Raw genomic sequence first — 15,005 nt, forward strand, 5'->3', positions numbered from 1 at the left:
GACTTTAATGTTGCTATCTAAAAAACCTCTCAGGTGCCGCTTTTTGACAGTTTGACAAAATAAATACGTGCGCTGCAGTGGTTTGATGCATTAATATCAGGTCTGCGAAGCGGGGTGAGCTGCTCAGGGGTTGTTTTTCCCCTTTTCCCAGCTGCAGCCTGGGCCTTTTAAGGTCAAAGTCAGGCATTACTGGCTTACCCCCTAATACGCCCTGTGCCCGCGACGTCTCCGAGCACAGCGGGCTCACGGCCGGGCTTCGACGGCTGAACCCGGGTGACTCCAAGGGCTTGGATGATGCCGGGAGCTGGTGCCGGGGCCACACGGGTGCGAGGCCGCGGCCGGGTCGCTCAGTGAGGAGGGAGATGCTTCGTGCGGCGGCGGGAGGGACCTCGTGTTCCTGCCAGCACGTCACCAGCAGCCGCGCACCCTGGAAGGGGCTTCGCCGCGCGGCCCCGTGAGCCTCCAACACGGGTATTTTTAGCCACTTTTATTTTTACTTTCTCGTGCCGCTCCGTTTTCCTTCCTTCCTCTCCTGCGCCGCTTTCCTTCCCAGCGGAAAAGCTCAGGAAGCTGCAAGCGGGACAAGCAGAGAGGGCTCCGGTGGGACCAACCCCCTGCTCTTTGGTTGCCAGCCCCGGGCCAGCACTTCTGCAGGAGACCCTCGATGTGTCCGTGGGTCCTGGGGCGCAGGGGGACATGCAGTGTCCCCTGGGGAGCGGGATTGGAGGCCGCTCCAAGGAGAGCTCCCGTGCGGGCTGCTAATGAGCTGCCTCTTGGGTAACGAGCGGTGGGGACAGTTAACATCCATCTTAATTAGTCTCGAGGTGGCACTGAGGCAGCCTCACAGGCTGCGTAATGGATAGCACGGACCCGACGTGAAAGAAAGAACTGAACCCCCTGCTTCGTTTTTTCCTATATGCAAAAAAAAATCAAGGTTTTTGGCCAGGGGGTAGGCAAACCCATGGGGGCCCCTGCGCGGGCCGAGTTGCTTCCAGCGCCCTTCCAGCCTTGGGTTTTGGCTGCCCATCCACCCTTCCTTTCGGCTGCCTCCCCCTTTCCCAGCATTTAAAATAATGAAGCTCGTCCATCATATAATAAATAGCTATTGACTTCTTGCCAGGGGCTGCAGCAGAATGGATTGACCCGTGGGAACGCGCTGCCCCGCGATCGATAGGCGCCCATCAGGCTGGATAAATCTTGATAACGACCGGCACCCGGGAAGTCGATAGGGGTATTAATACACACGTTAACAGGGCATTTATCTTCCCTCGAGACCTGGGGCTTGGATTCCCTCGGCTGCATGACGCGGAATCGGGACAGCGGGGGCGACGTTGGGGATTCAGGAGGCTCTGCTTGACTTAACGCCCCCGGGACGGACGCGGCTTCCCGCGCTCCTGGGCACAGCATCTCCATCTGGGAGAAGCTCCTTGCAGGAAAATTGCATTGCGTTTGCTTTTTTGTTTGTTTAGTTTATTTCCTAAATAGCTCGTTTCTTGTAAAGCCCTGATGGAATTGCAGTGACTTTTTAGGGGGAGGATTAGCTGTTCCCCTCCTCTTCCTCTTCCTGGCTGCCTTGAGATGCAGCTACCTCAGAGGGGCTTTTTGCGCCCCTTTGGCTCCTGCAAAACCGCCTGCGTGGGAGCGCCCCATGGCACCGTTCACCCCCACTGCAGCTGCAACCGTCGCTTTGGGCGTTCCTGCCCAGGAGGTTTCGTAAGAGAACAAGTGTTTCCCGGCTGATAACGCTGCAGGCACCCGGGGGAGGTGGCTGAGCTGCCCCTAGGAGAGTTTGCTGTGAAAATGACCCCCTGTTGCTGCAACCTAGTGCTCTGCAGCTCTGTGCAACCTGCACCCTCCTTCAAATCACCTTGGGTGCTGCCGGCCCTGCAAAAGACCCCATGTTTTGCAGGATTTTGCAAACCCTCTTTTTAACCTCTTCTTGCTTCAAATCCAAAGTCCCTGAATAGGAACTGGCTGTCCTGAACAAGGGAGCATGGTTTGTCACTGTGCATTTGCCTGGGAGCTGCCCGGCTGTGCTGGGGATGAGCCCCAGGGCTGGCAGATTTTGTGTTGTGACCACATGCCAGTGTCCTGGGGTCTCTGTTTTTCCCTTCTCTTGATTTTGAGTAAAACAAATAGGAGGAAGACTCTGTTGCCCCTCCAGCCCTGCTTAAATTCCTGTTTTAGGGAAAATGCTCCTTGCTGCCTACCAGCTTTTGCACTGCCCATTCCCTGTGGCCAAACACTAGTGAAGGAGCAAAACGAGCCGCTCGGGGGCTGTGTTGCCGTGGAGGATTGAAGCTCCCCGTGTCGCTGGGAGGTTTTTGCACCGTTCTCCTTACAAGCCCGTGCAGCTGAGGTGGCTCAAGCTGTCCCTGCCACCGGCCGGGACGTTTCTGAGCCTCGTGGTCCATCTGCGTATTAGTCTGATACTAAAACCTCAAGCAACGGTGAGCGCGGGAGCTCCCAGCAAATGCCCCTTGGCTCCGCGTCTATCTCTTCCCCCGCGCGGCTGAACCCCGCGATCGGAAGTATTTTTATAGCGAAATACGTATTATTAATTCGCACTTTCTCCTCTGGTCTCTCCCCTGCCGTCTATCACCATGGCATCCAAGCAGCTTCCTCATAAATCACTCCGGCAGGAGCTTCTCGGGGTCTGGCATTTATCACTTTGGGGCATCAAAATGATGGATTTGGGGGGTTGTTCTTTGCTGCTTTTCCTCCCGCTAGTCATTTTGCCGTGGTGCTTTGCTGCAGTTGGATCAGGTTGCGGGAAGCAGTCGGGCCGGGTTGCGGAAAGCAGCCGCATCCTTCATCGGAAGGGGATTTTGGAGAGGGGCAGTTTTGCCGTGTGGTCGAGGGGCACCACCGTGTCAGGACGCACGGGTGCTTGTGTGGTGATAAGAAATGCAGAATATTGCAAAGCACCGAGCTTGCAAGCTGGGTCAACCACCTGTCCGTCCCCAAAGGTCCGTTTTGCCCAGGGGTGCCGGGGTGGCAGTGGTGGCAGCGCTGCCTGAGCTCTGCGCTCATGAGCAGGAGAGGCTGCAAACTTCAGAGCTGCAGAGATTCTGCCCATCAGTATTGCAAAGGGAGGAAATAAAATGAGGTGGGGGATAAATGAGGCTCCTTTCACCTCAGCTGGAAAAAAATATATAAGTGGCAGTGCTCCAGATAGTCCCAACTCATCTCTCCCAAATTGCTCCTCTGCAAGTCGCTTTGGCTTTACTCCCGGTGCTGATGTCTCCAGCCCACGCCGGCGCAACGCAGAGTGTTTATAAAGCAATTTGGGATTTGGCTTGCTTGGCTGCACACTTCAGAAACTCATTTTGAATAGAGAGCGCATCTGCCGCGGGATGGGGACGGGGCCCGGCACCTTCGGAGCACCTGGGCTAGGAGCTCGGTGACACTCCTGTGTCCCCCTCACCTCTGCGGGGGGAGGACGGGCACACAGGAGCTTGGACTACGTGTCACATAGCGGAGATGAGAGCGGTTGTAGTCCGGGGACAAGAGCCCTTGCAGGATCCTGGGCTGTGGTCTAGGGGCAAGCTCTGACACTGCAATTCCTCCTGCCTAAATTGTGGGAAATGGCTGAACTTGTTCCCTTGGGGCTCTCCTGGTGAGGCGGATGGCAGATTTGAGGAAGGACGGGTGGCATGTGGCTACTACACCCTTAACGCGGAGCGGCTGCCGCTTGCTCGAAGCCACTGTGTGGTTTGCTTGTGACAGTTGTATGGAAAAGCGAGGGGAGAAGCTTTTGCACCTGGCCCCGTGCCAGCAGGTCCCACTGGATGGGAGGAAACGGGATGCTGGGGGGTCTGCCCAATGCGGATCCACAGGTGCCAGCATCCCCACAGTGTCATCCTTCCAAGGGGTCTTTGCAAAGTACTTCCTGATGTGGAAAAACCACATCCCCACCTCACGTCCTCCACTAGCTCCAGAGAAAAAAGAAAGTTTTGTGCAGAAGAGACAAGTCTTTGCTTACACATAGGTGCTCGAGTGGTGAATAGGCCGGTAGCTGCCGCGGCTCCCGAGCGCCTGCGGGCTGCGACCCTGCGATGCGAAGCCGCGCAGCGCCCGAGCAGGCGCCTCGCTTTGCCAGTGCGGGAAGCAGCTATTCAGGAGCCCAAATTGCAGGGAAGCGCCGTGAAAAGGTAGCGCAGGTGGCTGCTGAATAGGCTCGCGGGCATCAGCGGGGCTTTGTGCTGCCGCCGGCAGCTCCGCGCGCGGCATCGCGGCTCTGCTTCCCCGGCAGGAGAGATTCGGCAGCGCAAGGATGAGTCACCTGGGAGGGATGGCAGATTTTTCCGCAGGTCCCATGGACTCGCATGCCGTGGGGGGGAAAAAGTTCCTGCTGGCCCCTTCTTCCATAATTTCTTCTATCCATCTAGGGATTTGTAGCCATTCCAATCCCTAAGCAACTTCCTACAATGTTTTCCTCTGGGAAAGAGAGGGGAAGCTGCAAGCGCTGGTTTTGCATTCGGGTAGCGCCAAGCAGCCCTTTGCACCGCAGAGCTTCAGCTCTGCAAGCTGGGTTAGGAAATTAGTGCAAAAGCTTCACTGTTGAGAGGCTGCTGGGGAAAAAAAAATGCTAAGGGGGAAATTCTGCAGCCTTTCCGCTGCTGAGCAGCCCAGGCATGCTTCTCCTCCAGTGTTTCTTTGCAAGTGAGATTTAAGTGACTCGGGCTCTTAATCTTCAGTGAAATTCCTATCTAGGTGAGACTGCAGCCGGGAGATTAGTGCCAGGGTTACTCAGGAGAAGATGGCTTTGCAGTCGGGCAAGCCTTAATTTTCCCAGAAAAAGACAGGGGAGTCTCCAGGGAGCTCTTTCCAAGATACCTAATCAAGTGGAAGCCCCAGGGAGGAGCAGTTTGGAGGGATGTCAGCTCGCACCTGGCTGCTCACCCTGGGCTCCAGGGTGTGTTTATCAAGCCGTGAAACAAAATCTTCTTTATTCCTTTTAATTTACTGTCCGGCAACGTGAGCGCTTCCCAGTGTCCGCATTTCCATCCTGGTTGCGAACTGTTGGTGACTCGCGCGCTTGGCGCAGGCCGTGGAGGAGGAGGAGGCCGGCAAGGGGAGGTGAAGGGGAGCCGGGGAGACCGAGGAGTTATAACGCGTCGCTCTGTTGTGCCCGGGAGCGAGGAGGAGCCGCAGGCGGGGGAGCCGCCCGGCCGGGCGCAGGTATCGCCGCCGCACGCGGGGGCGGCTGCGGGGGACAAACAAGCCCTTTCTGGCGGGCGGCAGCCGAGGCCACGTCCGCCCACGTCCCCATTATGATATTCAAATGCCAATATAGATTTAATTGGCTTACGTGCCCCCCCTCCAGCTGCCTGCGGTAATTAGGGCTCTGCAAATAGATTTTACTGTAATTGCTACGAGGAGGAAAATTGGAGGCCGTTGTACGGTGCATTGGCTTTCCCCCGCCTCCTCTTTTGGCTCGTGTCACATCTGTGGCCATTGGAGCTGAGAGGGACAAGGTGGAGGGATGTGGGTGTCCTGCACATGGGACTTGAGCGAGGAGGCCAGGAGGTCCCTTTCTGGTGAGGAAACAGGAGGGGAAAGGCTGAGAAATACGGCTGGGTTGGAACCCGAGTCCTCACGGCTCTGCATTCAGAAATTGGGGATGTTCCTGAGTTGGGGTTTCTGAAATGTTTTATTATTTTCATCGTTATTTTTCTCCTCTCCCTTTTCTCACTCTTCCAGCCTGTGTAAAGGACGGACTCTCTACTCGGTGGTGAGAGATGCCAAAATGGTCCTGGACGTCAACAAGACGAGGCAGATAGCTCAGGAGATCGTCAAGGTGCGACGGCGGCCGGGCGCCCTGTGGGGGCTATGTCCCGCGTGGTGCTGTTGGCGCGTGGGGCCATGTGGCTCCGAGCGCTGCTCAAGGGCCTGTAAATACGTGCTGGGCAGGAAGGGTGTCCCAGCGGAGCCAGAGTGATGCGGTGTGTGAAGTGGGTGCTCACAACTCTGAGTTTCCCTGCTTGTGCCCGGGGGTTGCGCTTGACCAACCTTGGGTTTGGCTTTGGCCAGAGAGCTCCAAAGATGGGGAATCACTGTCGGGCCATGCTAGTGCCCTCCCCGTCTGAGTGGCCGTGGTGGTGCCAAACGCCACCTCTCCTGCATTTGCAGGGGGATCCGCGCCGGTCCCGCGGCAGCGGGACATTGGCGGCAGGGTGAATGGCCAGGCCCCGACTGGCTCGGGAAGCAGCCGCAGCAAAGACTCGGCTGCCCTTCCGCGAAGGACATCCCGTCTCTGCCGCTTGGCTTTGCAAAGCCACCGCTTCCGACGGGGCCCTCGGGGCCTCCACACCCGCGCGGTTCTTGGAGAGGGATGCACGGTTGGTGCCTCCAGTCCTTCCCCCAAAGGACCCGTTTGGGGCCACATTCTGCATCTCCACAGAGGCAGTTTCAGCTAGCATGCGTCTCCCTCGCCTGCCCCTGCGCGCCGGCCCGGCTGGCGCCAGGATTAACGGTGCTCGCTGCTCTCCCCGCGCACGAGGCTGCTTCTCCTACGACGCTGAACGCCCGCCCCACGGAGCCGTCAGTGACTTTGGCTTTCCCACCCGCGGCCTCTCTCTGCATCATTAGCAATAATTTTAATTAAGCACCATGAAGTTTTCCTAGGGAAAAAGAATGAATGCGGGGCTCCTCGGAGCTGCCTGCTTGCAGGCTAATGGGGTCTGCGTGCGCGTGGGCAGCCTCGATGCCCCAGGCCAGGCGTGCAGCGGTGCCGATGGGGAGCCCTGTATTTTGGGATGCACCAGCCAGGCTGTCCCCATGTCAGCAGTCGCAGGAACTGCCCCAGCTTCGCTGGCGTCGACCCTCTTTGCTCCAGTCTCTATTTTCAGCTACTTCAGAGTTTCTTCTTTTCCACTCCTAGGGAATGGGTTACCTGCATGCCAAGGGCATCCTTCACAAAGACCTCAAGTCGAAGAACGTTTTTTACGATAACGGCAAGGTGGTGATCACGGACTTTGGCCTCTTCAGCATCTCAGGAGTGCTGCAGGCGGGCAGGTAGGACACCGGGGCTGGAGCAGCAGCAGGGTCTCTGCAAGGATTCAGTGCATGTCCTGCCAGGAGCACCGAATCCTTGAGGTTGAGAATCCCTGAGGGTTGAGGATCCTCCACGCGGATCTGGTGGGGGGACATTGCCAGACTGCTGCTTCCCAGTCTCCAGCACCTTTTGACGTGAAGGGGCCGGACCTGGCTCCAGATGGCCCCAAACACTTCCGTGCCCAAAATCCCCTGGGAGAGGTTCCTGGGGATCCGTTTCACCGGGGTCAGGAAAGCCAGCTCTCTCCTTGCCCTTTCCCCAGCAGAGCCCCTGTAATCCCCCGGCAGCTGTTCCAGCTCGCTGGCTGCCGAGTTTTACTGACAGTCCTGAGGATTCCCAGCGTGAGAGAGGGTTTCCACTGAAAATGTTGTGCTAGAAGTGACCGACGCGAACACAGTGTCACCCTCACCAGCAGCCCTGGGCTCTTTGCTCTCGGAGCGTGAGGGGATGCTCAGGAGATAAAGCATGCTCAGATTTACATGGTTTTCAACTTATGGTATAGCAAGGTGAAAGGAAATAACTATGGTCTTCCAGGCTTTTTTTTTTTTTTTTTTTTTTTGGTACAAACTTTCCCAAAAGCTTTGGAAGCCCCCAAAATGGGGCTGCTGCTTTCCCCAGCAGTCTGGCAGTGGAGAAGGAGCTTTGAACTTATCCTGGCTGCTCACTCCACTGAAACGACTGGATTTTGGCACGAACTTTGGCTGTTGCTGGAGATCTGGGGGAAGGTTTCCCGCTTTTGGGGGCTGCACTCGCCAGCTGTGACAGGTTTCGAAGCAGACAGTGTCCAGGGATCTGATTTCCCTTCTCGTCGTCACGTCGCCGATGTTCCCCAGGGACTTTCTTGGCTTGTTATGGCTTTTTCCCAGACAAGGACGAGCCAGGATGGGCCCGTTAAGGGACCCCTGCGGCTCACGTGGCCTTTGGGTGAGCGTTGGACTGGAGCAGGGAGCTCATTGAGGATCAGCCCATGCTATCACCTTGTCTTGTGGACGCGGATGAGAACTGCACTCCGGGTTTTCTTCACCAGGACTTGCCTTATGGTGACCAAAGTGTTAAAAACCCTCCTCTTCCTCCCAGTGAAGGCTTTCCTTGCACTGCTTTCTGAAATCTGGGCAATAATTCAGTTGTTCCTCTTAAGAACACAGCCGGCTATCATCACTGCCTTCGAGAGAGTTCGTAATTGAACGTCTTTAGCCTGATAAAAAACATATTTATCTTTCCTTTATATAAAACATTGTTGGGCTCGGTAGGGCTGTTCTGTAATTAGGAGGAGCGTGAGGTGGATTTTGAGAGCTCTGAAGAGCTCTTCTGCCGGCGCTTTTAACGGCAGACTCGCTTTCCATTGCAAGACACTCTCTTGATTCAGCCGCTTTCTATTAATCAAAGTGGCCGTGTCGTGTATGAAACCGGCCCAGCTTTTGTTATGAAACCCTCTATTGCCGTCATCTAACCAGCTCTGGGTTTTGTTGCAGCTCAGCCCGCGATGCTGGAAGCTCAGGAGCCCCTGAGGGTGCCTGGGTGTCCGTGGGCATTGGAGAGAGCTGGGGAGGGCTCGTGTAGGCACTTGAGGCCAGACCCCACTGCCAGGACCTCCTGGTGTACCAGGACCTCCGAGCCTTGGGCTGGCATCGCGTTGGGCGAGCTGAGCACACAAGGGCCTCGGAGAGGAGCTTCCTCAAACCATCTCCAAGCTGGGAAAGAGGAGAGGGGGACTCAGAGGATGGCCCCCAGCCCGAGGCCCTCCTTGCTGAGTAGCTGCCTGGTTGTCTCTCCCACTTTGCCCTCTCGCGAGCAGCAGTCAGGAGCACAGACGTCAGGAGCGCCGGTGGGGAAGGCAGAGAAAGTTCCTTTGTGCCTCTGTTAATTGACCCCAGTGCTTAACGGCGCCTTGTAATTAAGAGCCCTGCGCATAGATCAAGGATGGAAATCGGAGCTCGCCGGTGGGAGCTGAAAGCTTCCCTCCTGTGCAGGAGAGCTCTCACCTCTGCCTCCCGGAGAACAGAGGTGCCCGAGCATCCCCCCAGCTCTTGATTGCCGCGCTGCCCTCCTACGCGGCCAAGATGAAGAGGAGCTGTCAAGTTCCCAGAGTGCTGACGGAGACGTAATGAGCGGAGCCTGTTCCTTGCGCTGTCCCAAGGCTCCTGCGCTATCTCCTCCTGCGACGCCGCGGTGGCCGCGTTGCTAATGGGCAATGTGACTTGCCACCGCTCTGCCTGAGCGGGCGTGGGGGAAACGGGCCTGGGAGGAGGGAGATCACCCCTCAACATGGGCAGGATTGTGAGACAGACCCAGATTTGAGAGAGATTTTGGTCTCAGACTGAATTTGGGAAGACAGATGATTCCGAAGGCTGTTGCTCACCTTGTGACCTATGGAGGGAATCAAGGCACCCAAAGGTGAAGCCTCCTCACTGCACAGTTCCTGCTGTTTTACGCTGCCAGATTTGGCTCAGACACATGATTGAGATGCTTAATGCATCACCACCCATCAGCTGCACTGTGGTACCATGTAGGTGCTCTTGGCTCACTGTAAATGCAAAGTAATGCTGGGCAGTTCCTTGTTGGACCGCCTGTGTCCCACAGCCCCATCCAGAGCAGCTTGTCCCTCCAGGAGACTTCAGCAGGCAAGGGAAGAGTCTTGGATTTGTGGAGTGGCTCCTTGGGCAGCAGGAGCAAGGGGAATGCCGCGCTAGTTACCCGGAGGATGTTTTTTTATGGCAGTGGTACCTGGTAGATGCCTGCTAGAAGGTAAAGGGATGGGGAAGCAACTACCTGAGGGCAACGGAGTCCTCTGCCCAGAGAGGCTGGCCACTCTCCATCCTTGGAGACACTCATAAACCATCTGGACAGGGTCTTGGGCAACCTGCTGGACAAGCTGCTTGGAGATAGTGGAGTGCCCTTATAAAACACTTGAAAAGGCAGTTTTTCAGACCGTTTTTGTAGGATAATTTAGGTTAGAAGGGATGTCTGGAGGTTTCCAGTCCAGCCTCCTGCTCAGAGCAGGCTGAGCTTGCACCAGGTTGCTGAGAACCCTACCAGGTCAATGGAGAGTCCCCCAGCCTTCAGGGGAGGCCTTTTGGTGCAATCATGGCAGCGGGAACTTGGCGGGGATGCGAGGACGTGGCCAGCAGCGGCGCCAGCCTGCTGCGCCACCACCCCTCATGGCGGCTCCCGTGTTTCCACAGGCGAGAGAACAAGCTGCGAATTCAGAACGGCTGGCTGTGCCACCTCGCGCCGGAGATCATCCGGCAGCTCTCGCCCGACACCGAGGAGGACAAGCTGCCCTTCTCCAAGCACTCGGACGTCTTTGCACTTGGGTGAGTCCCCGCGGCAGCGCTGCGCACGGTGCAGAGCTCCGGCGCCATCCAGGCCTTGGGACCCGTTCCCAGCAGCCAGCTGGGAGGGCAGCTGGGACAGGAGTGTCTTCTGCGTCAGGAAGATCCCATGTAACCCCCATAAACCACCAACCTGCCGTGTTTCAGCTCTAGGGAACTGGCCTTTAACATCCCCAGTGCAGCTAGAAATCTGTGGGAGAGCAGGATGGGGGACAGTGATGCTCCAAATCCTCCAGACTCGTGGGGATCCGAATCCCCGCGGTAGCAGCGCCATTGATCTCCTGATGAAAACCTTCCTTGGAGCTGTCGGTTTTGGAGCGGCGGGTTAATCTGCTGGCACGCTGCGCCCGTGGACAGCGTGAAGGCTGCAGTCCGCAGTGACTGGTGTGCAGGGAGCTGCTATTGGATGCAATATTTCCATCAAAAATGCAGTAATTAAAGCTGGAAGGGGTTGGAGGTTTTTTTCCTCTCTCTCCATTCCTGAGCATAACTTTAGCTCAAGAAAAACAAAAAAAAGAGAAGTAATTAAGGGATCTTATTGAACTGAGTAGAAATCGGTTATTTAGACTCGAGGGATTGTTTTTCTTTTTTTTTCTTTTTTTTTTTTTTTTTGAGGGTTCTGCACTCATGCCAAGTTTGCTTTAGAAGGTTTTTCCCCTTGGTTTTGATTTTTCTGGCATTCCCAAAGCCCAGGAAGGTGCTAAAAGCTCTGTCGCAGCTCCCCCTTCCCAGGGGACAGAGCCAGGGCTCGTACAGGAGAAGGGGAGACCTGACACTGCGGTGGGGCCGTGAGCACGGGGCGCTCGCTTGCGCTGGCCGCCGCATCCTGGGCTCTGGGTTCCCACGTGGCGCTGTCTGTCCCGTGGGGTTTCTCCCTCCTATCTCTAGCGGAGGTGCGTTGTCGCGTGGCGTCCCCTCCATGTCACGTCCCTCCACCGTGACCCCTCCGTGTTGCATCCCCTGTGTGCTCTGGACCCGGCCGCTCTCTCCCACAGCACCATCTGGTATGAGCTGCACGCGCGTGAGTGGCCCTTCAAGACGCAGCCGGCAGAGGCCATCATCTGGCAGGTGGGACGGGGCATGAAGCCCAACCTCAGCCAGATCGGCATGGGCAAGGAGATCTCGGTAGGTGGCCCGGAGCGGGTGTGTGGGGAAGGGGGACGGAGCGTGGACGTGGCACTGTCACATGCCCTGCTCGCCCCAGTGCTTCCCATGGGGACGGAACCCCGGGTTTCCATGCGTCACAGGGGTGGGTTTAGCGCTGGCCACAGGTTCTGAGGCACCATCGCCCTTGCAGGACATTCTGCTCTTCTGCTGGGCCTACGAGCAGGAGGAGCGGCCCTCCTTCACCAAGCTCATGGACATGCTGGAGAAGCTGCCCAAGCGCAACCGCCGCCTCTCGCACCCCGGGCACTTCTGGAAGTCGGCAGAGTAAGTGGCTGCCTCCCCCTTCCTTTCCGAGCCCGCCGGGATGTGTCCTGTGCCCCAGGACATCACTGAGCATTGGGGTTAAGGGGATACGCAGAGGAGCCGGGCGCGGGCACACAGGGACCTGGATTGCTGGGAAGCAGGGCAGGGAGCGGGGCAAGGAGTTGGGCTGAAGCAGCGGAGGGGGAAGTGGCTCCCTGTGTCCCGCAGCGCGTTCCCAAGGCGGTGCTGGTGCCAGAGTGCTCCACTGTGGGCCGCCACACTGAGCACGTGCCCCGCGTGCTTCCCCTCCAGGCTGTGACAGCAGGACGCGAGGGACGGGCCTTCCTCCCCGCTTCAGCTCTCCTCTTCCTCCCGCCGAAGAGCCGAGGGCGCTGCGGAGCTGGGGAGCTGGACCCCGCATGGCAGCATCGCCCCGACCCATCCTGCGTGAGGCCGTGGAGGACGCGCTGCCCGCGGCACTCCGGGAGCGGCTCCTTCCCGCCATGCAGCCGCAGGAGCTGCCAAGGGACGCGGGTTACTCGAGAGGCCGTGGCAGACCGGGCTCAGGCCACGACTCACTGCTGGGTTTGACGGGACCGGCCATCCCTAGCGGCTCCTGGGTGCCACAGCCAAGACTCTCACCCGCATCCTGAGCATCAACGGGGTCCCCAGCTCGCGCCACGGCCGAGGGATGAGTTCATGTCCCCAGGCCCTGGCTCCTCAGTGGCTGCTCCCTCCTCCCTTGTGATCCCGTTTCCTCCACATCCCCCTTGTCCTGCTCTCTCCTCTGTCTCCCCAGGGGCTGCACTCTTCTCCATCCCCAGCTCCACCTGAGCCCTGAGCACCAGGGTCTCTGCTTCCCGCCCCAGCAGGAGCCCTGGGGACACCAGGTAGCCACACACTGGATTTAAGCTCAACCATCCAAACTGGTGACTCTGGGCTTAGCCGGGGCCACTCTGGAGCTCAGGCCCATGGCCACCGAGCCGCTCGGCACCCCTAAGGAGGCTCTTTCCGGAGATGCTGCCGGCAGAGCGCGTCCAAGCCCCTCCTTTGCACCCGTTATTTATTCCTATTTATTTCTATTTATTTATTTCTTCCTTTGCCAACAGTGAGTCTTAAGGGAAGCTTTGTCCGCTGCAAAAGCCTCTTGGGTTTCCGCTCCCTGTAAAGTACGCTGTTACATTTTCTTGTACATAAGGTATATATAAATATATATACATATCTCTATATGTATGTATATAGATATATACATATATAATGAGCTCCAAACCCTGTACAGTTTCCAACTGGACGCGATGGCCTGCTTTGTTTTCTCCGTGTTAGTTCTGACCGCTGCCGAATGAGCTACTTTCCGTTCCCAGTTTCCTCTACTCCCTTTTCTTTTTATAAATATATACATAAATATATATATATATTTTGTGGTGGTTGTTGCAAAATTCTTGTTGCTGGAGAAGAACAGGTGATTCTGGTGAAAAAAAAAAATCCAACACAAAAAAGAGTCAAAACACAACCCACACGAACACACACACCCCGAGACAGGCACGATGGCTCTCCCCCATGTAAATTTGTACAGTAACATTTATAACGTTTTCTACACTTTAAGAAAGTATTTATAATTTCCGCTGTCTGACTGAGTGCGACGCGCTGTGACCTGCCGATGTGGTTAGCCATTTCTTCCCGGGGGGGTTTCCTTTTGCTCCGTCGTCCTCCCTTTCCCTTTTTCTTTCTCTTTTCGTGTGCAGTGTTTGGTGAGGTGACGGTGTATGAATTATTTATGCCAATAAAAACCTTTGCAAATGATTGCACCCCGGCTCATGCTGCTCTGCCTCTCCTGGGGACAGGGGGACACTGGCACTGGCCTCCGGCTCTTTTCCGTCCGAATGCTGCTCCGGCTTGGAGAGGGGAATGGGTGCCCGGGGCTCTCCCATCCCAAGCCATGGTGCTGCTCAGAGCCGGCTCCGTTGGCTGATGTCCAGGAGAGCGGAGCCCCAGCTAGTGGCTAACGAGGCTCCAATTAATTAACCACATGTGTTAGGGCCAAGGTTGTGAGTATGGGGCTAAGGGGGTCACAGCTGCTCCTGCTCTGCAAGGCAGACCTGTCCCCTGAGCAGGATTAGCCGGGGTCTCCTGTTTCCCGGACCAGGTGACTCCAGCCGCTGCTCCGGAATGGTCTCTATGCGCTGGCCGCTGTGGTGCCCACGTGTCCCTTGCTCGGCTGTCCCTCACCTCTATTTTTATACTTCCCCTTTTTCACACAGGCCCTCGAAACCGGTCGTGGGCCATGGTGCCCAGCCAGCGTCCCTAATGGCTCCCTGGTGGCACCCCAGGGGCGTGGGGGACCCCGTCCTCTGTGCAACGTGAGATGCATCACGGGCCAGGCGTAGGAACATGGTTTGTACTTGCCCAGCTGCTATTTCTTCCCGCTTTGGTGCCTGGCATGTAGCAATGGGGCCGGTCTCAGCCCCCAGCTCCCACTCCCCATCAATGGGTGCAGGATGAGCAAGGAGGTCCTGAAACCTCCCCCCGAGCATGAGCAGCTCCACAAGGAGCTGGGACACAAGCACAGGGAGGAGAGGGGAAGCGGGAGCACCGGAGGAGATGCTGCTCCAGGGGGAAGCGATTAATCCACCGGCATCACGAATCCGGGGAAGGACCGCGCCGCCCGCTGTTCCGGAGGGAACGGCTCTGCGATGACGGCCAGGCCAGCAGCGGTGGCATTTAGAGGACTCCAGTGTAAGAGCAGCCCCGGAGGCGCCGTGCAGGGTAACCCAATCCCCCCTCCCCGATCCTCGTGCCGCGGCGCTCGTAGTTGTGTCGAGACCTCCTGCCCGGGCCCGAGCATCCCTGCAGCTCCCGGCAGCCTGCTCCCGGTGGGATTAGAGTGGTGCCGCCGCGGCAGAGCCGCGACTTGGGTTTCACGCTATTTCGGGGGCTGCAAATCCGCAGGGGGAAAGCTGCTGGCTTGGGAGGAGGAGGAGGAGGAAGAGAGGTGCACACAGGGCTTGGAGCAGGGAGCTGGGGCTGCATCATTACACGGGGGCTGGGGATCTTGTGGCTTCGCAGCTGGGTTTGGGATCTGTAAGGTGCAGCTGGAACCGGAGCCTCTGCTCGCTCTCCTGCCAGGCCTCTGTGCGCATGATGCGCTCGCCTTTAAACTTCTCAAAAACGAATTAAAAAGACACGAGCTGCTTTGCTTGCTTCCA

The 15,005-nt window shown here is 57.3% G+C and overlaps 1 protein-coding gene across 3 annotated transcripts in view; it reads left to right on the forward strand.

Annotated features, from left to right (window-relative positions):
- Positions 1-12,186, forward strand: part of KSR2 (kinase suppressor of ras 2) — a 50,047-nt gene extending 37,861 nt beyond the window's left edge. For 2 of the 3 annotated variants that reach the window (XM_088535271.1, XM_088535274.1), the window contains 6 exons: positions 5,707-5,803; positions 6,887-7,020; positions 10,243-10,374; positions 11,388-11,517; positions 11,690-11,823; positions 12,115-12,186. In XM_088535271.1, the coding sequence (XP_088391397.1) occupies positions 5,707-5,803; positions 6,887-7,020; positions 10,243-10,374; positions 11,388-11,517; positions 11,690-11,823; positions 12,115-12,121 (634 nt within the window). In that variant the 3' untranslated portion in view covers positions 12,122-12,186. Of the gene's footprint in view, positions 1-5,706; positions 5,804-6,886; positions 7,021-10,242; positions 10,375-11,387; positions 11,518-11,689; positions 11,828-12,114 lie in introns of those variants that run through there. The other variant, XM_088535273.1, reaches the window with a different exon arrangement.
- Positions 12,187-15,005: the final 2,819 nt, after the last annotated feature.

The sequence above is a fragment of the Tinamus guttatus genome, unplaced genomic scaffold (assembly GCF_059628265.1).
Source record: "Tinamus guttatus ecotype Peru unplaced genomic scaffold, ASM5962826v1 Tinamus_guttatus_pri_ptg000628l, whole genome shotgun sequence".
Taxonomy (NCBI): domain Eukaryota; kingdom Metazoa; phylum Chordata; class Aves; order Tinamiformes; family Tinamidae; genus Tinamus; species Tinamus guttatus.